Source organism: Ptiloglossa arizonensis, chromosome 7, assembly GCF_051014685.1.
Source record: "Ptiloglossa arizonensis isolate GNS036 chromosome 7, iyPtiAriz1_principal, whole genome shotgun sequence".
NCBI classification, from domain to species: domain Eukaryota; kingdom Metazoa; phylum Arthropoda; class Insecta; order Hymenoptera; family Colletidae; genus Ptiloglossa; species Ptiloglossa arizonensis.
Window position 1 is genome coordinate 21953957 of NC_135054.1, and position 27353 is coordinate 21981309.

At 47.8% G+C, this 27353-nt stretch overlaps 3 protein-coding genes across 7 annotated transcripts; 2 read left to right on the forward strand and 1 right to left on the reverse strand.

The window, feature by feature from the left end:
* Positions 1–841: 841 nt before the first annotated feature.
* Positions 842–21288, forward strand: Cep164 (centrosomal protein 164). Of its 4 annotated transcripts, none has more exons than XR_012992608.1 (11): positions 844–1204; positions 5785–6033; positions 13490–14275; positions 14640–15442; positions 15510–15929; positions 16624–16958; positions 18119–18558; positions 19113–19285; positions 19678–19909; positions 20187–20361; positions 20899–21038. XR_012992608.1 is itself a non-coding variant. In XM_076315484.1 (11 exons), exons 1-11 carry the CDS (start codon positions 1126–1128, stop codon positions 21144–21146), a joined length of 3960 nt encoding a protein of 1319 aa, XP_076171599.1. In that variant the 5' UTR covers positions 845–1125; the 3' UTR covers positions 21147–21288. The 4 variants fall into 4 exon arrangements, 3 of the variants coding, with proteins under 3 accessions (XP_076171601.1, XP_076171602.1, XP_076171599.1); XM_076315484.1 differs by having other exon boundaries at positions 845–1204; positions 20167–20361; positions 20899–21288; XM_076315486.1 differs by lacking the exons at positions 20187–20361; positions 20899–21038 and having other exon boundaries at positions 842–1204; positions 19635–19887.
* A 76-nt stretch (positions 21289–21364) lies between these two features.
* Positions 21365–27139, forward strand: LOC143148808 (uncharacterized). 2 transcript variants are annotated; one of them, XM_076315489.1, is made up of 4 exons: positions 21365–25668; positions 25749–25918; positions 26393–26676; positions 26842–27139. In XM_076315489.1, the coding sequence occupies exons 1-4, from the start codon at positions 25658–25660 to the stop codon at positions 26977–26979; spliced, it is 603 nt and encodes a 200-aa protein (XP_076171604.1). In that variant the 5' UTR covers positions 21365–25657; the 3' UTR covers positions 26980–27139. The 2 variants fall into 2 exon arrangements, with proteins under 2 accessions (XP_076171604.1, XP_076171603.1); XM_076315488.1 differs by having other exon boundaries at positions 21365–25918.
* Positions 24261–25457, reverse strand: LOC143148809 (uncharacterized). The gene is made up of 4 exons (XM_076315490.1): positions 25272–25457; positions 24941–25194; positions 24765–24881; positions 24261–24521 (listed from the first exon to the last, which is right to left on the reverse strand). The coding sequence occupies exons 1-4, from the start codon at positions 25345–25347 to the stop codon at positions 24261–24263; spliced, it is 708 nt and encodes a 235-aa protein (XP_076171605.1). The 5' UTR covers positions 25348–25457.
* Positions 27140–27353: the final 214 nt, after the last annotated feature.

A 27353-nucleotide genomic window follows, 5' to 3' on the forward strand; every position in this document is an offset into this window, starting at 1 on the left:
CTGCGGATCCCGTCGATGCGAATTGATCTAAAACCTTGGAAAAAAATGATCTCTCCGGTGTCCATCGGTCCTCGTGGCCGCGATACCGCGCGATCGTCGTCTCTTTCTTCGCGATGCACCGTCCGGGCGAGTTTAAAGGAAAAAGACCACCGCGACGCGCGACCTCCATAAAGACCCAGCTCGGAAACCAAACAGTCGCGTCGCGACGGTCAACGATGACGTACGACCAGACACAAAACGCGCCAACGTCGCCCGTACACCGATCCACAAACGACCAAAAATCTCGCCGCGCGTCCTAAATCCGTTTCCGAAAAAAACTGGCCATAAATCTCAACGTCGGTAAAATTCCCTCGCTTCCGAATAAAATCCGATTGTATTCTTGGCCGAGATTCCACGAACACGCTGGAACACCGAGAAAAGACTCGGGGCTCGGTGTATCGACGATAAAATGGAAAACGGATCGCCGGAAATTCGCCGCGCGATCGTACGAACGATAAAACTGTTCCGCGTGTTGAAAATAAACCGGGAATCGGAGGTTCACGGTGTCGAATTCCAAAAATTCGGTCCGCTTGGAAAATTGAAAACAATCTCGGTGGCTGCTATTCTTGGCCGAGATTCGCGCAAGCGAAGAGAGGGAAAAGGAAGAGTAGAAACAAAAAAGAGTCGGGGATTGCATATTTCCCGCCGCGGCGTGCCAACCGGGCCGGTTTCGATTAATCGATAAGACAGTTGCCGGCGGCTGTGTCGCCGTTGGTGTTTCTTATCATTGGCCTAGTTCGGGGTCAGGCTACCGGGGGCGCTGTTCGGTGCGCGGTGCTCTCACGGCGTTAGGCTCGCTCCTCCTCCTCTCGAGCGGCGAGCGGCGAGCGGCTTCGCTCGGCTCGCGTTCAAGTCGAATTGAACATTGACCGTCGTCGGACGGGCCTCGCTTCGCCGGGGCGAAAACTGTCTCGCGTGCACGCGTCGATCGGTGACGGGAAATGACGGGTAGCAGTCCGCGCGACTAACCCGTGTGCTGGCGCGTCGTCATCGCGACGCGGGTTATGTGAGACGACCAGGTCCCGCGTACCAACCGGGACACACGACACACCGGCTGGGTTTTAACCAACGCGTTTCGCGGCTAGCATGAGCATTTCCCAAGACAGCGCGACGACGATCGTGTGCAGGGAGGTCTTCGACGAGACGTCGCATCCCTCGAACGAAGGTACGTGCCACGCGATTATCCTCGATTCTTGCTTCTCTTGGCATCGCCAACCCCTGTCTCTCCCCTCCACGCCTATTATCGCGGAAACCCTTCTCCCAGCGGCGTATCCCCTTCGATCGATCGAGCGACCGACCGACCGCCGGGTGCTTTTCCTGCCCGTAACGCGCCGACTGTCAACCTACCTTCCCTTGCTAACCTTTCTCCTCCGTTTCTCGGACCCTCGTCCGTTATCAACGAGGTCACGGCCTTGACAATACCCGTCTCGCGCTCCGTTTCGGTGTTTCGACCACGGATCGCTCGACGCTCGACGCTCGACGCTCGACGCTCGACGCTCGATCGTTCGCGAGAATCCTCACCTGAGAAAATTACAGCCCCTTAACGAGGGACCCGGTCCATTTCTAACGAGGAAAACTCTCTCTCTCTCTTTCTTTCTCTGGAGCGCGCGATCCGCACGTCGCATCGGGGGAATCGTTCGGTTGCGCAACGCAAACCGTACGCCAAGGTGCACGCACCTGAAAGGGTTTCGGCTGCAATGGCGCGGGACGGGGGCTCTGCGGATCTTCGAGTTCTTTCTCTTCCTTTTCTCCTACTTCGGAAAGATTTCTCCACCTTACGGATTGGAAAATCGTTCGAGACCATCCCGATGAACGTTTTTCGGAGATATTTTCTAGAGCAAACGGTACGAAAGATGGAACAGTAACTAAACAAAGAGAGACGCAATCGTTCAAAGAAGAGTGTTTCGAGTTTAACGCGCGTCTTTGAATAATTAACGCGCGTTACGAGCGGTTGGATTTATTACGGTAATACAGATTATGCAACGCGAAACAGAGCGAGATAGAGAGAGAGAGATACAGAGAGAGAGAGATTGAAATTGTTGGCAAGTTGGTCCCGATCGACGACAACGCGATTCAACTGGTTCGGAAAGGGTTAGGAAAGTTATAAATAAAAGGAGCGAGGGTTGAACGGTTTCGGTGGTGAGTTTCCTTGTTTATTTACACCGCGGTCGGTCGGGAGCAGTGAGCTCGTAGCCTAGCGCGTCGTGGAAAATCAATAGGATCCGCAGTGCGGCGAAAGTTTTGTCGTAAGCTTCGGGTGCCCACCCCCTTTGGCGGTCGTGTCAGCGGCCAGATTTCCCAGGACGAAATCTATCGGTCGAAGAATCGTGAAACGAGTCGCGTTACGAGTGTACGATTCACCGCGTGGACCGATCGAGCAATTCGAAAACGAACTGCGCGAGCCACGGACGAGGCTACGAAATTTTCCCCGCCGTTGGGGGAAAGACAGATGTTGTGGCGCGTTTACCCCCGTACACCGTGCCACCTGTCAAAGACTTCCATGATGGAATTTTAAATCGGCCCCTGCTTTCAGCGCCGTCGTCGCGACTCTTGTCTACGCGAAAGCATTCAGATGACCGACGATACGGGGAAACGTTTGCTCTTGTTAATCGTATGTTTAACCCTTCCGCGTTCCAAGACCCCTTTTCCACCAACGGGAAACTCTTCCGCCCGGTTGATGACACTTTTCAAAGCGAATCGTACGCTTACCAACGGATATAATTATTCCTCCGCAACGTTTCGCGATACTCTTGGGTCACGGAACAGTCGACTCCGATACCTTTGCCATATTGCCTCGGCTGGTATTTTAGGAAGCTTTCGTCGTTTATTATTGTAATTTTCCAGCTTCTTAAACCAATTATTCGATTACCCGTGGATTTGGTATCTACGCAAGGTGCAAATATTCTCGTTTACCAATTGCGTCACACCTTGTAACCACCGAGACGAACTATGTTTGAAATAATAAGTTTGAATACAATTTGGTGGTACAAAGACTTCTGGAGTCTAGCTTTCGTTCGCGACCGTTCGGTTCAATTTTAAAGAATCACTTCGAAGTCAATTACGCGGCACAAAGTGCACTTGGATAACGGACTCGAGCTTCTCTCGTTTTCGTCGCTACCGATTTCATCGTAATCCGTGACCGCTTTAAATTTCATTCCGCGACGTAAAGCGCGTACAAATAATAGACTCGACCTTCCGAAACGTAAAGAGCAAAGATACCCGTTGATAAAACAGTTCCGGGCGCCATTCGAGTTGCCGCCACGAACCAAGTGGCGAGCGACAGTCGCCTCTCGATCGCAAACGATCGATTTCAAACGTCGTCGGGACTCGTTCCGGTCGTTTCAGAAAAGAAAACAAGATCTCAACGACGAACGTGTTTCCAGCTTCGTTGCGCGACGAATTATTTCCAACGAGCACGCGCGATAAGAGCATCGACGGTTGATCGTTTAACGTGAAATTGTCCCTAAAACGAGTTGCGTATCTTTTTCAGCTCTTACGGAACGATCGCGTAAAGTTTGTAGAATCGCGTGACAACTGCTCGTTTATCATCCCGCAGAATTAAAACTCACCATATGCATAATTACCACGAATTTTCAGCGATAACCTTAAAATGTATCGACCTATTGCTCTGTTAAAGGAAAGATGCGAATAAAATATGCAACATCGAACGCATCGCGATAGGAACTGTTTCCAAGAACAGCGCTATAAATAACGGTAGTATTTTTAAAAGAGAAAGTAAGTTACTCGGATCCGATTGAAAATATAATTAGAAATTTTTAAATAAACTTTCAGATCGGATCCCCTCTCCGAAAGTTTCATTCGCGATAAATGACTCTCGAGAGTTACTTTCTTTTTAAATGTACTTAGCGTCGTTGGGCACGTTAATTTTAAGATTTTCCTCGCGAAACGTTAACCGATGGTAACACGGTCGTTCGTAGATATCTTCGTCCCGGATAAACTGAACTCGATTAATTATCTTCGACGGTGTTCGATCGAACGAAACGACAAGATCGATGTCGCGATAAATTGGTGTTTTATCGTGCCATAGGTGCGTGGTTCGCGTGACTCTTTCGAGGCCCTAATTTTCGGATCTTGGCTCGCCGAGTGTACACCCGAGTGGCTGGGCCGATGAAAAATTAATTAAGCATGGACGAGAGTCGATAAACTTCGCGTCGAGTTAACGCTTCGACGCTCTCTTCGGATAATGCTTAATCGGAACCGGGTTCCACCAAGATTTAAAATCGGTAGCTAGAAAATTCTACGGTTGAAAAAAACGAGGGAAAACCTGAACGATGAATTTACATCGACGCAATTATTTCTTACTTAAACCAGCTGATGCTAGAAATGCTCGAGAGATACAACTACGCAATACTCGCCTCCAAGTTCTTTTTTTGCGCGTGAAACGGCGTCTTTGCTACTAAAATCGAGTTTTCCATCGAGGAGAAAAAGTTCGTTTCCATTGTCAACGTGGTAAAACGGTGTACGATACGAGATCGCGATACGAAGTAGGCAAACAGTCTCCACGTGGCAGGATTGATAATACCTTCAACGAGGCGGGAAAGTGGTTCTTGAAATTTTAATTTGCCCCTCGATTAAAGAGCTATAATACGTTATAGTAAAAACGTTCGTTGTATCGCGGAGAGCTCGAGTGCCGCGAGTGTTCAGAATAGTAAACAAAAAAAAATGCGTCGTCGGTACAAAAAGGAACATCGATTCTGTGCAACGCCAAATTAATTTCGATCTCACCCTGACGCGGTTTCTACGACGCAATGATCGGATGACGCGTTCCTTACGAGAAAGAAAAAAAAATGGTTAATTTTAGGTTGCGTGGGAAGCAAAGTTTTCCATTGACGAGAGAAAATTAATTTCACGTATATAGCACCTGTGACGCGTTTTCTGCGACACGATGGTCGGGTGACGTCGTTCGCTATTAAAAAAAAAAAAAGGAAAGAAAGAACGTTAATTCGAGACAGCGCAGAATAAAGTTTTCCCATCGGTGGTAGAAGAATGAATTTCGATCGAAGAGCTACGATACGTCGTACCGGAAAACTGCGTTCGATCGCGGAGACAAAAGTGGAGAAAGAGTTGGCGCGTTGTTCGTCGCGAAGAATCTTGACTCCGGTCGGCTGTTGTAACACAGTTTTCTCCAACCACGTGAAAAATTAATTCCAATTTCCGTGGAAGCGCTCGTTCTCCGCGCAGACAATGCTCGGTCGGCGCACGTTACCCGTAAAAACATCTTGCCCCTCGTTGTTCCGGAACGACAGTTCCGCGTTGCCACGTGTACACTCCACCTGGCCTATAATCGATAGACATCGTTACACTCGGCACACGCGGCCGACCCAGGAACCTTGAAATCACTTGTTTCAAGAGTTTATTAATATCCACTCGCGTTACTTATCGACGGGCGTATTAATAGCCGATGGAACGATTGAAAAAAATTCTCAACCCTTATCCGTGAAACGAAGACGAATATCTGGAGGGTCGTGGGGCGCGCGAACCGACGATAACTCGAAAGGGGTTGGACAATAGCGACGCGTGGAGAATTTTCTTTGTTCGTCGTCGAGGAAATCCTTGACCCCGTTCCTGGACGTTGAAAAACCGCACGGGCGGTTCGCGAGCCGCGCGATTCCGCCTACGATATTTTCCACGCGGATTGATATCACGGCGCCCGTTCGATGGATATTCGCGAAACCCTTCGCAGGTTTTCAATCGGCTAATGGAGCGGACGCGTGCTTTTTCCAGAGGTGCTCGAGTACGCCAGGCGGCTTGGAATCGACCCCGATGCGGAACCGCACCTCTTGGACTTAGCCCGCGAGGGCCTCATGGCGGCGCTGCCCAAGGGTTGGCGGCCGTGTTTCCACGAGGCCAGCGGCGCTTGGTATTATTACCAGGCATCCACCGGAACCACCACCTGGGAGCATCCACTGGACGCCGTGTACAAGGAGCTGGTCGAGCAGGCCAGAGCTGGCAACACCAGGCAAATGAGCGTCGGTACGGATTGCCTCGTCATTACGGCTGAATGGAAAATATAGGATTAACCCTTTGCGCTTGGACCGCATAGCCTCCGATGCGACCACGCGCTCGATAGAGACCGAACCGTGATAAAAAGAGACTGACTATTCAAATATCGATTCGCTTTTGTTGCTTTCGCATCGGTTTTCGCTGCGTAGCGAATCGAGGAACGGGCCGAGAACCGTGAGCTTATTCTCGTCGTGACGCGCGTCTACAGCGACTCACGGAAATCGATCGAGTATTTCGCGCCATTGTCTTTCTTCTCTCGATCGAGACCTTGGTATCGATGGGGAGGATTTTCCTTTACTTTCAACCGAGTATTTCTTTTCGACCACCCTCCTGGACAATCGTGGATATTAATTTTTTCACCAGGTTCTTGCGTAGGGCATTTCACAGGGTGCAACAATGGGGTTTTCTCGTTTCGTAAGTACCGGTAGTTTTATATTTCGATTCTCGAGACGAAACAAGTGGTCGATCATAGACGTCATCGTCGTATCGATTTACGAGCGATCGACGGACCAACGTAACCCGCGATTAAGATATTTAGTATTCGTTTGTCAATTTATTCACCAATTCCGACGCATTCGAAATCCATACTCCACCGAATGCAAAATACATTCCACGAACGATTAACGGATCGGGGAGAATTTCGAAGAAACGTGCGTTGTTCGTTGCACCAGAATTGCACGTACGCATTCGCTCGACCACTCGTGGATAACGTTAGTTCGACACTTTGCGTATCCACTTTTTGCATAGCGTTCGTTCTTCTGAGTATACTTTTCCGCAGGACTCTTGCACCTCGTTCCATTTTTCTCACACGTCGCCAGTGTGTAGAAATTGTCGGTAGGCACGCTAAAATCGACGATAGGCTTCTTTTTTATTTTAACAGAGATAATTACATTCCGGTACAATTTCGAGAGAACAATCGAAAGGCGCTTCCATGGTAACGGAATGTACAAACACACGAATAAACCGACCTTGCAGCGAATTCCACTTTCGAGAATCGATGTACTTACTCGCGGGAGAGATCCGCAGCCCCGTTGCAATTTGATCAATTTCGTGAGTCACTGTAACAGAGAATACCGTGATAAAGACTGATTCTGCCCGTAGATAGACTTAGAACGTAGCCAAATGAAGTTTCGAAGCGCAGTGTAACATATTCGGAGTATTTTCGTATTCTTCGATGCCGGCGTCGGGTGAACAATCGTTCGGATCTCGACGCGGCAGGTTATTTACCAGGAGTCGGATTTCCGCGTGTTGTACATGCATGTAAAAAAACATTGTATATAAATAAAGCATAAAGTGTGAATTGTCGACTCGTAATGGCATGATTATTATTTTGTTCATTTTTTTTTTCTTTCTTTCTTTCTTTCTTTCTTTCGTGTATATCCGTGCAAAGGGTTAAGACTGGAAAATATTTTCTCGAAAGCCTGATTCTCGGTACAGCCATAATCCGCAAAGTCTGGCTTTTCGAAGTCAAAACTTTCTTTCGATAACGTTTGGACGTTCCTTCGAATTCACATGATTTATCGTCGGATGTGTTTGTAAACAAGATAAGATAATGGTAATCTTCGCCGAGAATCGAACGCAGTCGCTTCTTCCGAATCTTATCTGACGGAGGTATGCACCGAGACGGGGAAACGACCATCGTTACGAGTATAAATTGTTAACCGTCGAGCATCGTTAAAAATAATCGAACACCTGTTCACGATTGCGGCCGTTTCATTAGCAAGTTATACATTGGCAACTTTTGGTAACAGATTCGTACTTTCGCGATTGTTTCGAGATTTTCCGTTGTCCAACAACGAAGGGATCGTGGAGAGAAAGTTTTCAAATTAACGAATTACAATTTCTTCGATTGTAACGAAAAGGGTCGTTCGATCGAAACCGGACAGATCGATAAATCCTACCCTCGAAAATGCTGTCTGATCGGAGACACCGTCCACGTGACCTTACTATTAAACGAAACGTAACAATTTATCCAATGTCCACGTGGATATAACGCAAGTATGCGAGAAGACATAAAAAAGAATGTCTCTGTCGAAGGAAAGTAACGATGTTTCGTTCCTCGTGGAAAAAATGTGTCAGTGTATGGCTAGCTATTGGCAAGAAATTCTCGACGCAAATCCGGACCGGACGATCTGCATAATATTATTAACCGCGATATTTATTTACCTAGTTTCCGTACGGGCAAATTGTAAAGCGCGTTGAAGATTCGAGAAAGCAAATCTTTCCGCACCCGTTTGGGAGGAACGTGGTGAAAGATGTTTCGTTGGAATGTCAGTGTTGCGGTTAATTATCGAAAAACAATTTTCGATGCTGCTAAGTCGTCGAGGCGGTTACTCGGCCGTTCCATCGCTAATGTCTGGTCTCGTTAGCGCGTTCTCGCTTCGATCCGCAGTCCCCAAGGACTCGGTTGGCAATCGAATCGCGGTCTGGCTTTTCGTCAACGATGAATTATATTTTTAGGCCCGTTCGGCGAAACTTTGGCCGCCGTCTTCCGATTTCATCCGGGTGTTTCGCGCGTCACGCGAACTTCCTCGTTTCTTCGTTGGCTCGAATTTTCTCTGCCCCTGTTGTACGCGCGCGCGATCCGCTTGGGCGCTTTCGGTCGCGGATTCGAGTCGTCCGGAGCGCGCGACGCCGATTCCGTATCGGTTACGTAAAGTGGAAATATTCTTTTGCGCTTGACCTTGGAGCATCGAGTTCGCGCAATTACGGCACGACTTCGTTTTCTTTTTCAAACGACCGCAGACCACCGAGACCGACCAGAACGGTCTCCGCTCATTGGTTCCGTTTTTTTTCTTTTCATCTAGTCTCTTTTTTCTTCGTCTACTTCTTTTTACATAACGTTGCACGTAACGCGCCGGTCGCGCGTTCAGGTTTTCCGCAACGTTTCGATTTCGCGACGCGCGTGCGCGACGATCGCTAAGAAATCGGTACGAGCCGTCGACCGTATTATTATTTACGGGGACAAACGCCGATCGCGATAACGGGCCACCTTATCGCGCACGTGAGCCGATTTCGCGTAACAAATTAGATATATATATATACATGCATACGTACGTGTATATGTACACTGTTGTTCACAAGTTCGGTGCACCCTCCGATCTTCGAGCTAAGCGCGAACGCGCAAACCGAGAATATCCCTGTACGTTGATCGAGCTCGATTCAAAAATTGTAATTGTTTGCTCTCCGCGTACTTGTTCGAAAATTGATCGATTTAATCCGTTGCTCGACAACGAAAGACAAATTTTTCAGCGACAGTGCATACATACGGGGTGTCTGTTTCATCTCGACACGGTGGAGTGTCTCGCGAGCAACCGATGGTATCGACGTAAACAATTTCTTCTTCTAGAACGTATTTTTTGTATATTTTCGGTTCCTCGCGAAATATTCCATCGTATCGAGATAAAACAGGCACCTTATATTTATGCGCTCGTTGAACTTTGGAAAGAAGATCATCGATGTAATTTCGGAAAGTATTTCTTCGAGTATCTTTTTTTCCCTTTTTACCAGAGTTTAACGAGCCTTTCGCTCGTCGAGCGATATCGGGTCGCGAGGCCGATCGTTTCGCGTTAAAAACGAATCGAATCGAAAGAAATTGCAAATCCCCTCGCCGCTGAAACGCGACTACACAATCGCGTTACTCCGAAACGATCTCTAAATGCTGAGAGCGATTTTAGCACGTGGCAATAAATTTGGATTGTACCGGGTGCTTCGCAGAATCATGTTGGCCAAACTTTGGGGAATTGTACTCGCGGTATCGCGCGAAACAAGGTCGTACCATCGAATACCTTTCTTTCCCCGTTGTAGACAATTTTTAGACATCTCGCTGCGAGGTTTCGCATCCGATCGTTATTAATAAATTATAACACTCGTCTCCGTAGCGATGTAGACTGGCTTGCGTATTTTTTAAATCACCGTACTTAGTGCCCACTTACTGGTAGCGCAATTTAAATTTTGCAAGGCTAGATTTAATGGTAGCATTTTTTTCCTTGCCGCTGAATGTAGACTACAATTAACGCTAATTTTCTTCCGCTATTAGCTCGCGTCTAGGCGACAAAGACGCATTCTTATTAATTATTTTCGTCCACGGTGGAATTTTGCAAGAATGTCTGGCGAGATTACAGATACGAGTGACGTTTGTTATTTCCTTCGAGTCGGTGGCGAATAATTGCAACGATCGTGTACATCGAAAGTAGCAGATGACGCCAGTGTTCAACAACCGACCAACATTGCAGACATTCTTGCGAAACTCTAACCCAAAGTGTTTGTAACTCGAATTGGAAGTGCTTCCAGATACACGATCGCGTGACATTTTTCCTCGTCCTCCAGGTGAGTAGAAAACTCCAAAAGTTTTCCCCTTTATTTCCGTCACGTCCTATTTTCAACGGAGAGCTTTCGAATCGAAATTATTTCGACCGAGTAACGAAACCAAACTCAACACCATCTTGTTCCGGTGTTCATTGATCCGATACGACCTCTACGTAACGTCTCGAAATCTATACATAGTGTGCATAATGTACGTGTAACGCGTTACAAATTCATACGCCTGTGAATACCCATGCGCAAATAAAACGTTTATAAATATACAGAAGAAGGTAATATCGGTAAATAAAGATACGCCGATATTTTCACAAACGGGCATGATATCGTACCGATATTTTCATACGCTCTCGAAATATTTGCACAATTTTTAAAAGGCGTGTAGCTCGAACGCGCTCTCGTTTAAATTTTCTTTAAAATATTCGTGCGCGCGCGTTGGGTCATTATACCGTGTATAATGTTCAAATTACCGACTCTTTCGCTCTCGTGGCACCTCGCACCGCGGGGAAACCTTCTCCGTGTTTCAACGTTGGTTCTAAATTTGCCTCGTGCAAAGCTGTTCCCGATCTTTTCTATACACAATGGTGACCTGGTCTAGAAATATTAAATTTTCATTCGTTCGCGAACAAAGGGGAATTCGAGCGTACCGATGGAAGTATATCGCCGCGATAAAGCGTGTCCAAATATTTTCCTCGACGACTGTACACTTCGATTCCGGATCGATCGGACGTGACCGGAAAAAAATCTGATACTTCGATACGAGTCCGTGATTTCGCACGAGTACGCCCCGTAGCGTTGTTTACGCGCACGTAGGACCCCGTAGACACTTTTCAGCCGGACTCTGTACCGTGGAAAGGGTCGAAGACCAATTCAGCGCGCTTCGAGTGCAACGAAGTTACACACGGTCGAATTTATCGCGCGATTTTCTCGATCGGATACACCAGCGCCAACGAACGACGCGCGTTGCTCGTCAGAGAGCCCTTGAAACACTTTCGAGCCGTTCGCGAGCGTGCGACACATTCGTTAAGGCACTCACGTGCCAGTGCACTCGCTCGTGAAAGTACGTAATAGTACTTGAAACGCGGATCCGTCCAATTATCGTATCGTCGTATCGAACGCGAATCGTCCATGAAAGGACGCTCCTCGATGGTGCAGATTCGACGTAAGGCAGGAACTCGTCGAATTGTTTCCATACTCCAATATTCGAAAGCTTCGACGAGTCAAATATTCCACGAATTCGATTCGAACACTCGAGCGTTCGAACGAGCGATATATTCGACGAATTCAATTCGAATACTCGAGCGTTCCAACGAGTGATATATGCGACCAATTCAATCGTCTAACAAGATTGATAATTTATTTATTTCTACGCGAAGAAACCTTTGGTCCACAAAGAGGAGTACTATAATTCGGAGTAAGAGAAGGAGTAATATATTTCAAGCACTCGAATTATTCGAATATTTCGCGAGCGCTGAAATATTCGTAGCGTTCGAGCAGCGCGATGCTGACCATAAATCAAGTTTATTAAGTTTCCGTCGTTCCTTCGGAGACTTTATTTTCATTTACGGTTTCATACAACGCGCTGATTCATCGTCATCTAAGAGTCATCGATTCCACTCACCGCAACGGTTCAGCCGTCCGCGTGACCCGAATCAGCTGATGACAAGATGTAACATTTAAATATAGCACCGGTATCCGGATTGTTCGAGCGATACAAATACAATAATACCTTCTTTTTCGAACAGTAGAATTGAATATTCACTCGTTCGAATGCTCGTAAAATATTCGAGTATGGAATTATTCGAATGGTTGCCGGTCGAATGACGGTGACGCGATTCGAATAAAAATGGAGCGTCGAGTCGACGCTGAAACTTCTCGAGCCCCTTTTGTCACCGAAACCGTGACGAAGTCGAGAATCGCCTCGAGGGAAGATAGCTTCCACTAGTCGAATCGTTATCATCGAATTACGGAGTCACTTAGAATGGAAATCCTTCTTTAATGTCGCTCCGACGCTGTTGGCTCGTCGCGGACCAAATTGCACCGGCACGAAAAGTCAATATTTGTTGACAGTTCTCTCCCTCTGGCTCTCTCGTCTTCACTTTGTGAATAGCGGAAGATTAAAGCCGCGGGAGTCCAATGAGCAGACTTTTGTGATCTCGCTATATCGGTGATTCTCTGTTCGTTGGGGAGACGCTACAGTTGCGTCTCGACGCGATTCGACGAATTTCGAATTGTCTTCGGGCAACTTTCGCTGCAAAAAAGTTCTTTCTTCGTTGAATTCACAAAAATTTACGATCATTTTTACAAGACCATTTTCACGTACGAGCAACGCAATTATTATTGTAAACAGGGTAGACTTCCAAAGAGAGTCGCATTACTTCAAATTACCTTTTCGTCTACGAGAGAACACTCGAGTTAATGTTGGCTCGTTAGCAAATTACACCTTCCGCCTCATATGCATCGAAATGAAAAAACGTTTTTCAAAAGACCATTCTCACGTACCGGAAACGCAATCGTTATTATTAGAAACACGGAGCCAAACTTCCAAATAGAGTCACGTTATGGTACACGTTCGTGTTATACGCAGCTTTTCGTACAATACGAATCCGGTTTTAGGTAGGTGCTTGTTTTCGTGCAAAGAGATTACAACACGACGAATCAGCAAACAAACCCAGAATAACGTAAACCGTCGTACTCCGTCGTTGTTCGCTATTTAGTTCGTAAACGTTCGCTCGCGGAAAGAGCTAAAAGGGACAAGCGAGTGTAGAGGTTGTCAAAAGCGTTTCGAAAAAAAGGAGTACACGGTTTTAGACGCGTCGAGAGCTTTCAGACTTTTACGGGTGTTTTTCGAATCCAATCCTTCGCCGTCCTTCTCGTATTAATATAAAAAAAAGGTGAAAAAAAAACAGGAAAAAAACAGAAGAGAGAAAACAGTCGTTGACTCGCACTCGAGGGAACGTTGACGCCTCTTTTCGCTCGAGAGATCGCGAACGTGGAAAAGTTTCAAAGTTTTCCAAGCCCTCGAGCAAAAGCATCGACTCTTCCCCTTTCACGAATCCCTGTATCCATTGCATCGAAAAGTTACACTTGACTTTCTCGTCCCCAGAGGAGGACTCGAAAACAACAGCCAAGGATCTCGAGTCCCACGAGGAGGCGACCCTGCCCAAGGAGTCTTCGTTCTCGAAGGAAGGTAACAAAGCTACCAAGACGTCTGCTCCACCACCAACGAGGATCCCTACCAAGTTAACACCGTTGAAGAAACCGGATAAAGCGGATGGTGCTCGAAAGAAGGACAATCAAAGCCTGGAGAAGCTACACTGGAAACTGGACACGCCTCTGGCAACCGACAGAGCCGCCAGGGACTACACCAACCTCAGGTTCCAGGATCCACGGTTCTACGAGTGCCCGAAACTCCTGGAGAACGTCCAATCCACGGCAACCGCCACCACAGCGGTCACCAGCGCCACCACGTCGGAAACGATTGCCAGCCCTGTGAACGAGCTTGACCTGAAGGAGGTGTTGAAGAGATCGGAGTCCCTGAGCCCGCGTCACGAGAAAGATTGGGAACAACTGTCAAGCAAGTTCAGTTCCGAGGAGAACATCATAGACATCGACAAGCTCAGCATCACGACGTTGGCCAGGTCCGAGAAGGCGGACAAGTTCGACAAGGAGAAACATCCCAGTCAGTTTGGCCAACAGAAGGAGCTCACGCTCAGCGGTGGCGGGACTATGTTCCTGAAACGCAACAGGAGTAGGGACACCACTCCTAGTCAAGAGGGCAGCAAACTGGACGACTTCCGGTCCGTGACGATCGCAGACGTGATCGTCAATGTTGTCGGAGAGAGCTTGAAATCGATTCTCAGGGAGAAACAATCGGAAGACGGTGAAAGAGGTAGAGTTACACTGCCGGAGGTTTGCTTAGAGAGTATCTTTTCGGTTTGATCGATAGTTTCCGATAATAAGGTCGTTCGAGTTTCACGAGAACGATGAACGCGATAGAAATTTGTTTCTTTTTTTAAACCGTTTACGAGTAACGGTTCAAAACTCTCGCGATGAAAGTTCCACGGCGTTGAGAACTTTTTTAGAAAACTGTCCTCGTGGAACGAGTATCGCGAAAGTTCCGTGTAGAAAATTATTTCAGAACTTTTATCGGAGAAAGTTTCGTAAAATAAATAGAGCTCTCGTTTCGTGTACTTTTCGATTAGCGTTTATCGGTTCGTGTACGTTCGATGTTAAACTCGATTCGTTTCCAACAGACGAGAGACCGGTGGACGAGGAGCGCAAAAGCGTTCGGTTCGACATAGGGAAAGAGGTGGACATCAAGTTCACTTATTCGGGATCGGAGGACGACTGGGAGTCGGAGTCCGAGGAGCAGAACGTTCGAATTTCCACGACGATCTCGAACAAAGTCGGTTCGGTTATGCCCTTGCAGAAGTCGAATTCTCAGAGCTTCGACGACGAGAACAAGGAGGATTCCGAGAGCAAATTGGAGGAAGACACTCGGAAGAGTTCGTCTTCGGAGAAGATCGAACCCGCGAAGAAGTCTGGAAAAATTGTCGGGAAAAGATTCGTCGTTCAGAACGTCTCCGAAACCGAGCATCGCAATCAAATGGCCAGAGAGAGCGTGTCCAGGGAGAGTAGCCTGGACTACGTGCCCACCGGTAAGTTCGACAACGTGAAGAACATCGATCTGGTCTCGAAGAGCGAGACCGATTGCAGCGTAGCCAAAAGCAGCGACTCGGACGAGTTTTGGAGGCACAAGCCGAAGAAATCGGCGATACGTTTCTCGAAGGACAGGCAAACGGACGACGACGACACATCGGACTTCTCCAGAGTCAATCAACAGCTCTCGCAAAGAGAAGAGAAGAACCTGAACGAGCTGAGGACGAAGCTGAGCAACAACTACGAGAAGGAGATCGATTCTCTGAAGAAGGAGTTCGACGATCAGCTGGAGCAAACGAAGAAGAAGCTGGAGGAGAACTTTCTGGAGCAGAAGAAACAACTCGAGAAGAATCTGAACGACAAGCTGGAGGATCTGAAACGCGAGATGGCCGAGAAGGTATCCCACGACGATAGACGTTAAACCTTGATCGTCGACTGAATCTCTCTTTTGATGATTTTTCCAGGAGGAACGAGAAATCCAGAGGCTGATCGCCGAAATGAACGAGGCGAGGTCCGAGAACCTGAAGAAGGTGAGGGCCGAGCTGGAAGTCTGTTACGAGAAGGAGAAGCAGGAGATTCTAGCGAACCTGAAGACGGAGCTCTTCGAGAGGAAGAGGGAGCTGCTGCAACTGAGGAACCAGGAAATGGGCAAATTGGAGAACGAATACGAACGAGACTTGAGCGAGGAGAAGCTAGCGAAGCTGAGCGAGCTGGAGCTGACCAAGCAACACGCGGAGAGAATCGAGATGTTGAAGAAGGTGTTGGAAAAGGAGTTCGACGAGTTGCGCGCCGAGCTGCGCGCCCAACAGAGGGAGAAAATAACGAAAGTCACGGAAAATCACGAGAAATGTCTGGCGGAGATTCTACGTAATTTTAGAATCGACGTGAGTACCTGACGATGCCTATTACTTTAAATAATCCTGGAACTTTGCGCGCGATCGTCGCGCAACTTCCAACCGATAACGCGTCTGCTCGAAATCTCTCTACCTCTACCGACGCGTACTACCTACATCGTTGTTTAAGGAAATTAGGTTATGCGCGCGATACGAACGATCAGCGTTGCGCAATAACTAGTCGACTAACACGAGCCGTTCTCATCGCTTTCAGCCAGAACCACGTCAGGTGCAATTTCTTTCAGCGAACGCGATCGAAACGGATCGCCAAGTTTCCTCGGGGTGTCGATAGATTCGATTTTCGTCCACAGTGCGCAATACCGTCCAGAACGCTCACCTCGAGCGACTAGCTTTAACAGAGTTTCTCCTGGAATTGTATCTCCGTAGCCGTTGTATTCGAAGAACCGATAAAACGCCCAGTATGCGTTAAAAAAAAGTAATCGTCGTCGAACTCTCACCGTCCACTACATTTTATACTTTCTCCTTCGATACACACGACACACCGCAAAAATCGCTCGGGCGTTCGCTTAGCTGTTTGGCAAAATCGGCCACGTTGGATCTAGTCGATCTCCGACGAACAGGACCGAAGAGGATCGAGAAGGACCGAACGATATCGGTCGCGGGCGTTCGTTTCGTTCTGGCGTGACCTCCGCGTCTGACGGCCATTTGTCTGCTGGCGTTTCAGGAGGGTGTCACGCGCAAGATGTACAAGCAGCGTTTAGAGGAGATCCGAAACGACTTGACGCGGGACACGGAGAAAGAGGCGCGGAAGCAGACGGAGCGAATCGCTCAGCAAGAGAGCAGCGCCGTCGACATCGAGAAGATGAGGTCCGAGAACCGACTCCTGCAAGACAAGTACACGGCGCTCAAGGAGAAGTACTGGAAGCTGAAGAACGACGTGCGCGGTCTGGTGGTCGAGAGGAGGAACAGAAGAGAGGCGGGATACACGACCACCTCGGAGACCGAGAGGTCGACGTCCACCAGGACGAGGACCGACGGGACCGAGTCGTCGGAACAAAAGTGAGTTCGAACCACCGAAATCCTTTAACCCTTTCGCTACGCCGGATTTGCTCGCGTGTAAGCCATCCCTTTACAAGGATCCGCTTTAGTTTAGAAGAGAAGGTCATTTTCGATGTCCGACGACCCAAGGTAAATTATCCACTCTTCGTTCCAATTCTACCGAACGGAAACGTAACGGATATATTTAATTACAACGCGAGTTGAGGATACAAGAGTTCCACGTTACGTGTTTTACATCGATGACGCGTTTCTCTCTGCGCGTCATTTTTAACACGAACGACACTTTTTCTCGATGCACTTTTACGTTCAGTTTTTTGCGCTAGTGTAAATCACCGGAAGGTGTCTACCGTGAAGGCGAAATTTAACGGGCGATTAGTCACCGCCAGTGAACAGTCGTCAGACGTTGGGTGGCCGTAGTCGTCGTTAGTAGCGAAAGGGTCAAGGTCCATCCATACGCAACCGTCTCGCGTCCGTTCCGTGTCCCGGAATCGAATTAGTCGCTATGATTTTATAGGAAAAATTTACACGTAGCGTGCTCGTTAAATGTACTAGCTGTTAAGTTGTGTGCACATCCATTTACCTCGTCACAAACTCCGGTACCTTCACAGTCGGCTGTACCCTTCACGGTCACTTTACCCGAAGCACGTGGCTAGAGTCTAGCACTCTCACGATTTCCAAATGTTCGTCCCATCGACCCAAACGACCCGAACGACCCCAGCAGTGACCATAGTTCTGGTCCCGAACGGTGAACGCGTCCGACGATAAATTGCCATCGTTGTTTCATCGGTACCATCTGTGCAGTTGTTTCACGGCTAGGTTGTTCGATAAGTTTCGTTGGTTTTTCCATTGTAAAAGGATACTAGGACACTTGAACTTTGAATATACGAATCAGTCGACGGATCTGCACGAAACTGATCTAAGAACAGACGAAACTAATAGCCACATTTCCTATCGAACGACGAAACTCATTGAGCAACCTATTGTACTCGATCGCGATCCGTTGGGTACGTTCTCCGTTCGATCGGGCCAGTGGTTGGATAGAATTGCACCCAACGTGGACGTCGACACAACCCCGGAGAGTAAACTGTGAAGGTACTCCTCTCTCACGTTCATGCGATTCGCCCTAATGTCTGGCTATAGGCCTTGAATCGTGCTCGCAGTACCCCGGTGAGGAACACGCGCTCGAGCCCGGCGAGGACGACCACGAAGATTCACGAGGCTCAGGCCGGTAGCGGGCAGTCGAGTAGTCATCGCGAACCGGAAGACTCGCACCCTCAGAAGGCAAACTCGGGGTTTCAGAAGGCCGCGAGCGCGATCGCGAGCACGACCACGGCTGTCGCGAAGAGCGCCGCGCGATTCGAGTCCGACGACACAACCACCGCCAGCGAGACGAACGCGAACATGATGAAGAAGAAGAAGAACTTCAGCAAGAAGACGACCACCGGAGCTCGTGCAAGCTCCAGCGCGAACGCGAATAACAACAACCCCGAGAACCCGGTCGAGAACATCAGGAAGCAACTGGAGAAGCTGGAGGATCTCGGGGATCAGCTGCCCAGCAACGAAACGGCCTACACGTTGCGTTATCCTTTCCAAGACAAAGGTGACTGTCGAAGAAAGTAGCGAGGAACCATTGATTTTTCTTAATCCGATTTATTATTATTTCTCGTAGCGTTTATTGTTATACAGTAAACGAATTTTACACACGTTTATTTTGTAGTATTTTCGACACACTCCACCGATGTACAAGTCAACGATCTACAGCTTAAACGCTTCGATTATGCTACCGATATACTTTCAACGCAAACAAAATGTTTCTTTCTTTTCCTCAGTCGTCGCTGTTTCAGCGAGTTCTGTCGTTTTCTTCCCGGACTTTGAATACCGTATTTTCTCATTTCTTTTCCCAGGCGTCTATAGACTTTACTTTGGCTAAAACGGCTTACACTCCTCGGCCCTGCTCGTAAGTGCACCACCAGAATTTTTTCGTTTACTCCACCCACCCCTGGCCCACCTCTGTCGCCCGTACTCGCTTTTCCGTTTCTCTTGTTTTCGTTTCCGTTTGTTTCGTTGTTTCTTTTCTCGCACGCCGCTTCCCACGACCAGCCCGAGTGCGAGCTCGTCGGATGACACCGAAAAGGATTCTGCTCGATTTTCTAGCACCGGCGAACGCCTCCTCGGAGCTGGAGTTCTTCCGGCACCGAATACACGTCGAGAGGGATTCCGTAAGGAGGGCTCAGATGGCGCTCAAACACCAGGAGAACGCTTTTCAGGGCCGACAGAGGGCTTGGAAGCAACGTAGCGCCAGGGCAACCCTCGAGCAATTGGTTCAGGTACGATCCTCGCCGACTGTTTCGCGATCGGTGCTTTCGAGGACATTCTAGACCCGGTTGTCGCAGAATACCGACAAAGAAGCACAGAATTTGAACAATTCTTTTCAAAATATCGTGCTCCTTGTTCGAAATTACCATCAACGTACCCACGAGAAGCACAGGAGAGGAAACGTTAAATTTACAAACCCTGAAAGACAGTATCGAACTTGCAGGTACTGCGAAAACTCGAAATCGAATTTACAAACTTATCCTCCTGGGCCAAGTTTAACGTTTCATCGCCTCTCCTTCTCGGACATTATAAAAAAAAAAAGAAAACTAACAGCGTCGCGTCAGCGACAACCGATTCTAGCTCGCGAAAAGACGCGAAATCACGTCAGCGGATCGATTCTCAGGAGGAACGGGAACTGTCGGACATGGAAGTGAGTTTGCACCGCACCAGAAGCCTTCTGGGTGAGAAAGTGATCCATCTGAGTCACCTGGAGCAGACCCTGGAGAGAGTGGCCAACGCGAAAAGGAACGAGAACGAGCCGAGTTGCGCGAAAAACGACGAAATGACGTTGAGCGACATGTCCAGTGCCAGCAGTGGTTTCAGCTCTACTGATCTGGGAACAGACACGTTTATAGGTGAGCCTTCGACACTTCGCGATCCACCCGATCTTTTTGTTTATTTTTCGTTTTCTCTGGTCGTTCGAATCACCCGATCTCTCGTCACCTTCGCGGGATCGATCATCTTCGTCTCTTCGAATCGTCCTTCTTCGCGATCTCAGCGTAGGTTTCGTGTTCGCGCGCAATGGCCGAGAACGACGTCGTTCGTTCGCGTTTTAGTTCCCTTCCACTCGAGAATTTATTTTCGGTCTTGTGTCATGATCCCCCGTATTCAGACAAACCGGATCACTACCAGGAGTCGACGGAAATCATCGCGAGCCTGGAAAGCCTGAACTCGGAAATACGTGAGATTTGGGGCGTACTGAACAAGCGGCAGGACAGTAACGTGCCGCCACCGCCGACATTGATGTACTCCGATTTGCGATGGCTACGTTTGCACCATCTGTCGGCGCAGCCGCACAACGCGCAAGGTTGGTGCACGTCGGTTCTGCGAGTCCTCTACAGTTCATCCAAAGAGACGAGATACCAATGTTTACATCAACGGCCGCGTGATCGGTTAAATGGTCCTTCGTAGCTATCGGTTCATTTTCTCGAGCTCCGGGAACAATTCGCTTGGATCAATTCGAATCGTTCGCTTTCCTTCGAGTTGCTTCGATCTACGGTGGTGTTCGTAGCAATGGTAGTAGTAGTGATTTAAACAGTGATTCAAGACTTATTATGCCATATTTCTTTAAGAAGCGATTGTTCAAAAGTATAGTTTCTTTATTACGCTTACCGTTGATTGTACAAGTCGTCGTTTAGTTGCGAGTCGAATAATTTAAATTACGAAAAAAAATAATCGCGAAGTTTAGAAGAAATGTTGTACGCGATCATTGGATCCGATCGCGGACTCTTGTACTCGGTATCTCGTCTCGTTGGACGAACTATAGATCCGATCCACCGTAGACGTGGATGAGAGAGTTTCACGAAGAACATCGTTAATAGCGTTGCGTCCCTCTTTATTCCAGGTACGTTTGGCACACCGAACATCCAGTCGAACATCCTGTCCCAGTTGACAGCCGTGCAACCACCTACGACCACCACGCAGAACATCATCGCTCAGTACGGACCCAACAGCGGTTACACGACCAGCGTCGGTACCGTCGAGAAAACCACCTCGAACCTGATGGAGAGGACGTGGAATCTGAGGGACTGGCTGCGCCAAGCTCGCGTCGAGAACACCGATCTGATCGGTCCGGGTCAAGCGACTCTCTGAAGAGCGATGCGTTGTCTAGCGAGAAACTTCTTTCCAAACGTCTCCCGACCGCTCAACGATCTTCCATCGACGAGCTCCGATTCATCGTCGAGAGCTCCTTTCGCCAAAGAATCCGAGCGATCGTCCCGTTGACGGCTCGATCTCGCTCGTCGATCCGTGCTCCGAGTCGACCCTCGTCGTCAGAGAGTCCGTACTTCTATTCTGTATATTCGTAGCCATAGTTCGTCCAATTTTCCAAACGTCTCCCCGGTCGTGCGTTTGGAAGCGAGTTTCTCGACGTTCGTCGTTAGAATAAGTCTGGAAGAAAAAAAGAAGAAAAGAAAAACAAACCCGCTGCGCCGGTTTCGGAATTTCATCTCCGCTTGTTCCTAACACGAGTTCAGTTCGTCACTTCGTTGAATCAAGACTGCAATCGCGCGCGCAGACTCGTCGTCCTCTCGTACCCGGACCACGAGCGAACTCGCGACGAGAGGAGGTCGACGTCGTGACGCGCGACGACGCACAGGCGTTCCTCGAAACGTTCGCTGGGATCGAGCAGCCTCCTCGACGACGATACGCAGGAACGTTCGATCGATTTTTTTCGGGCGAATCGAGTTCTTGCGAATTTGGCCGTTAACCACCCAACCGGACGGAGAAGGCTTAGGGAATCGTGGCAAAGATCGTTGTAAAATTTACGAGGGGAAAAGACAAGGAACCGACGATCGGGTGCTACGGGAGCAGTTCTCGTGTAAATAAAAAGAATTTCTCGATGTCCGTGCGCGCGATCGGTACGGTTCGCTGGTTCCTTCTTCGAAGACAGTCCGTTGATCCTTTATATATATTTTCGAGATCGATTTTTTCCGCGAGGTGTAACACGAGAATTTAATCGCGCTTACCTCTGTACTCTATACACTAACTATATAACGTATACGTATATCCAAATTGCTCGGAGTCATTTTCGTGTAACGAGTACGATCGTGTTCGATTAAGAAAGAAAACGAAGAAAAAAGAAATGAACGAAAAAGGAAAACGAAACCCCGATCCGCGCGATCTTCGAGGATCGAGAAGCGCGCGCAATTTCTCACGGCTCGCCCTTCCCTCCACCCTCCGACCACCCCCCTGAACGTATGTGATAATCCGAATCAAAGTTATTAAATAGAGGAGACTTAGCTTTTGTATACTTACTCATTGTCGCGAGTCGTTCGACGCGTTTTTGTTAACGACGCAGCGTTAATCGGAACAATGGACGACATCGGGACGATTATTTCCGCTTCTTCGGGACTCGAAGCTCGAGCGCGCAACCGAGGCTGTCTGTCCCTCCTCCACCCTCTCGCGTTCAACCGCGAAACGTGTCTCTCTCGAATGCCAAAGTTTCCTAATTATCGACATTCTTAATATCGTATCGCGCGTACTATTTACAGGGAAAGTAGACAGGAGACGGTGTATGCCAAAAAAACAAAAAAAAAAAACAAAAAACAAAAACAAAAAAAAACCAACGTTTCTGGTACGAACGAAGTACCCCCAACCCAGAAACGACTAATTACTCCACCGTAACAATTCCACGGACGATTTTAGGAGGTTCTGATCGATCTTCGACCCCACCCCCGATGCATTTAGTCCGCAATAATCCTGATCTCATTAGATGTATAGCTTAGAGTCGTCCACGGATTCCAAAATCCGCCGAGACCGAACAATTAACCGATACTCTCGAGGGGTGGATTCGCCCCTGGAGATTCGTCGGTAATTTTTGCGAGAAACCTTTGTTTCCCACGTAGTTGTTACGCAAAACGGTTCCTTCTTTCTTGTTACTGTCCACGTTGATATACTTCATTAGAGTTTGTTTCGTTTAGCGATCGTCCCGGGCGTTGCTCGACGTTCGAACATTGGACGATTTCTTTTTTGTATCGATAAAGAGTTAAAATATTGTATATCGATAGAACGTTGAGTCGATATTCTGGAATCGTAGAGTCGTCTCCCCCTCCCTCCTTCTACGATGCGGGACGTTCGTGCTTCGCGAACGCAACCCGATACGAGTCTTTACGGTGGTTCCAGAGTGTAGAGATTTTATATTAGCACCGTCCTCGCGAATCGTACAAGTATTCTTCCTCGTGAACGAATGTACTCGTCAACGTTTATACCGCTCGACGTTTGCGACGCAGATAGCGTCGTTGCGTTTGTTTCGTCGATCGTTCGAATGGTGCTTCGCGCACAGTGCAATAGCCCTACGTGAAACGCGTTTTACAAAACTCGATTGCGTTGTTTCGTTACGATCACTTGATGTTAAGTTCCTCGCACAATGAGTTTCGCGAACAAACGACGGCGACGAATAAAAAAAAAAAAACGGAAAAAAAGAAAAAGAGAAAATGTTCGTTAAATCAGCGTCGACGGTCCACGTAACCGATAATCGAGCGTGGACGTTCGCGATCGCGCGACTTATAACGAGGAGATTGTGACGCATCGTTTCGTACGGATTGAAACGACACGACGGAATAATAATGTTAGCTCGTTTGAGAAACTCGTGCGACCATCCTGGCGATGGCTGGAAGCGCGAAGCGTACGGCCAAGATAAAAATGAAAAAAAAAGAGGAAACACTTCGTTCACCGTAGTTTAATTTAAACGAACGACTCCATATACGTTGAGAGCAGCGTGCATCGCGATTATTCGCTGCTTCTTTCTCTTTTCGTTCGTCGACGCGTACGCGTACAATACAGGAGGCATTACGACGTACAAGATTCGGTAAATTAATTTTTGGAGTATGTACCTTGTATATTCTGTAATATAGTATATATTTGTATGGACGCAAATATATATGCTATACAAACAAACGTCCCGTTTTCCCGAGCGATTCGCTGTACTCGTTCGGTACTCGTCTCTTTGAAATAAACACGTGTACAAATAATCGATACGATTGAAAAAGTGGCGCACATTCGCGCCACGGATTACGTTTTCGTATATTTTAAGACGGAATTAAATTCAATCGCCAGCCACCTATTGAGGTGTGTCGAAGCGTGCTGATTAATTTTCATTCGACACCGACGTATCAATATTAACTTTCCTCGAAAATGCCGCGAGCATTCTTCGCCAAAACCGACCAACGAACAAGTTAAACAAATCGTGGACCGTTTCAATGATCGCTACGCGAATAAACTGCAATCGACGTGCGTGTTTTCGCAGTGATCGCTGTTTTCCTCGAATTCGTCCCTGCTGGGTAACCACGAAGTCATTCCCCGAGATTCGACGGGAGTTTTGTTCTTTAGGAAATTCTGCGCCGCTTTGATCACCGGCGAGGTTTTGCACACCAACAATCTCACGCAAGCGGAGTCGACGTCGTTCACTCTCTCGATCAATTGGTCGGGGAGATTCTCGTCGTGCGCTTGCTCGATCAATCTCTGTATCTGAAAAAATTCAATCGTTCGCCACTGTTACCGTTCTGGATTAAACGCCAAACTATTTTGCACGAAAAAGATTAAAGAACGCCGACTTTCTTTCGGACCAGTCGAGCAAAGAATATTTTCGCGAGAATTAATCGTACAAAAGCAAAGTTTCGGGTAACCGATGACTTTTCGGCAAAGTCACGCGTCTATACATACGTATCAACCTTTCTAAAGGCATGGATCAAAGGGTTGAAGATAACTCACTCTCTCGTTCTTGCTGTCCGTGATCAACTTCGCTGGATTCCAAAATATAGCGTCGTCCTCGTCGTCCGAATCCCTCGCGATGTTCTCCTTGGGAGTCAGTCCGAACAGCGAGCTTATCTGTAAGATGACAAGGTAAATCGTGATAATTGTTCGATCGTCGGGAAGCTTCTACTCGCCATTTGCGCGAGGAATATGACGCTGTTCACAGCGATCGCTGTGGCTTTCTGCGAATCGAGTCCGACCAATCGGAAAAACGCTGACACGAGGTCAGAGGGCAGGAAACTACCCTTCTCCTTCGTGTCGTTCTCCCCTCGTTGCTTATCCGTTTTCTTGCGACCCAAGCTCATCGCTACCAAATCGGCGATGTCTTTCGCGGTCTCCAAATAATTCGTCGCGTACTCCAGACCCGCTTTAATCTTGTCCAGGACACCTGGAACGGAACGAGAAACGAGAACGATCGCGTTTTCCTACTTTTCGAGCGATCTCTGTTCACTTTCCGCGACCTACCGTCCTTTTTCTCGGGCAAAGTAGCGGCGATAGTCGCCATTACGCAAACGCCGAGAACGCACAGCAATTTCTGCATGGCGAGCCGACAGACGGTGCAAGAACACTGAACAATCGCGCTGGACCAGCTCGTAACGGGTGTTAATTATCCATTTCCATTCCGCTGAGTAACAACGTTTCCGTTCCTGTTTCGCAGCGTGGCGACCGCTTCGAGACACTTCTCGCTTCGTCGACCATGCACGAGAAACGAGATCCCGCGATTCGGTAGGAACGATCCTCTCCCGAATCAGTACAAAACGAACATTTGTCGAGAAACGACTTGTTGAATTTTACCCGCGTCACAGTTATTCAACGACGAGTTAACACCGTTACAAGAGACACGGTCGACCATGGCTACCAGGTGAGTGGAAACTTACGAATTATAGTATCATCGACAGGCTCGATGTTTATGGAACGCTTTCTCGACGATTTCGGTTTCAGGAACACCGCCGCATCGCTCGCGCCCGCGGCTTTTATTTTATTGCTGTTTTCGTGTTTGGAAGCCGCATCTGGGAATCGGACATTTTTATACGCGGAGGAGATTCGCGGTCTGAGCGAACTTCCGATGACCGAACTGATACGAATAAAATCGTCTTTCCGGGGCAAGGAAGGTAGAAGTAATTGATAGCGTACGAGTTACGAAATATAATTGCAAACATGAGAAATAGAACGTTCTAGCGTAGAATTCGAGAGAGAAAAAATCTTAGCTTAAAAGAATTCCAGCTGAAAAGAATCTAGCGTAAAAAAATTCCAACGCGAAAAATTTGTAGCGTAGACAAATTCTAGAGTAAGACACTACATAGATACATATATAGAATATCGAAGAAAAATGTTCGAAGACTTTGAGGGCGTGCTAACCCCAGTAAAGTATCCCAATTTGCTTCCAAAGTCTACAAACGGTGTTCTAAATACCTTGTATGTTTTTTTAAAAATATTCCTGGTTTTTAATAAGGGGAGAGAATATTCTGTACCCTGTGGTAAGTATACCTATACTCTTCTAAGATAATTTCCCAGCAGTACCTATCCTCGAAGTGAATATTTTTCATGCTACGTCTCAAAGTTTTACTATACGTTCGCGTGCACAGTTCTCGCGGACGAAGAGGAACGGTTTAACGAAATGTCGGCCAGGACGTTGTCCTTGTCGCAGCCGATCGCGCTTCCCTTGAAAAGCTCGAACAAAAAGCCAATGAGACGATACGAGGAGCACCACGAGGAGAAGGGAAAGGACACGAAGATCTCGAAGATCTTCCAGCTGGCGGTCACGGCGCTCTCGTTCCTGGCTTTCGGTGGCTATTTGCTCACGCTCATAATAACGGCCATTCGTCGAAACTCGAGCAACACGAACAACGGAAACTTTATCGTGGTCTCGGTGAGTCGATTCCCCAGCGAAATTGGGAAAACACGCGTCGTCGGGGCAATTGAAAAACAAACCCCGGGAATTGCGTTTCGAGTTTGCGTCGATTTCCCGAAACCGTGCAAACCCATCGATTCGGTGGAAAACATCATCGAGTCTCCGCGTGCCTCTCTGTTTCAGAACTTGCAGGCCTTGCAGAACTATAATCGCCCGAAGAGAAACACGCTGATCTTCGATCCGGCGGAGAACGACTTCGAGATCGAGAAACTCTATCGGGGAATGATCATGCTCTCTCGATCGTACGCGACGTACAATTGATCGATCATCGTCGATAATTATTTTAAATACACCCTGGTGGGACTAACTGGACCGATTTAGCGTTCTTCGTCAAAATGTTTCTCACGATGATACGTAGAGTGCACCATTGTACACAGTTAATAAGAATTATTGATATTTGTAATATAACGGAAAATGAATTTATCAATATTCTAAAGGAATTTTAAATTTGGCGCCATCCTATGGTACGTAGTACATGTCAGCGGGTAATAGATTTCTGTTTGAAATTTTTTACGAAATGCGATCGAAACGAGAATATTTGGAATTGTTAAAGTTACGTGCAAAACGGATCGAGTTCGATTTCGTGCAAACAGTGATATCAATTGATCGTCCGTATTTTGCGTCGATTCGGTAGC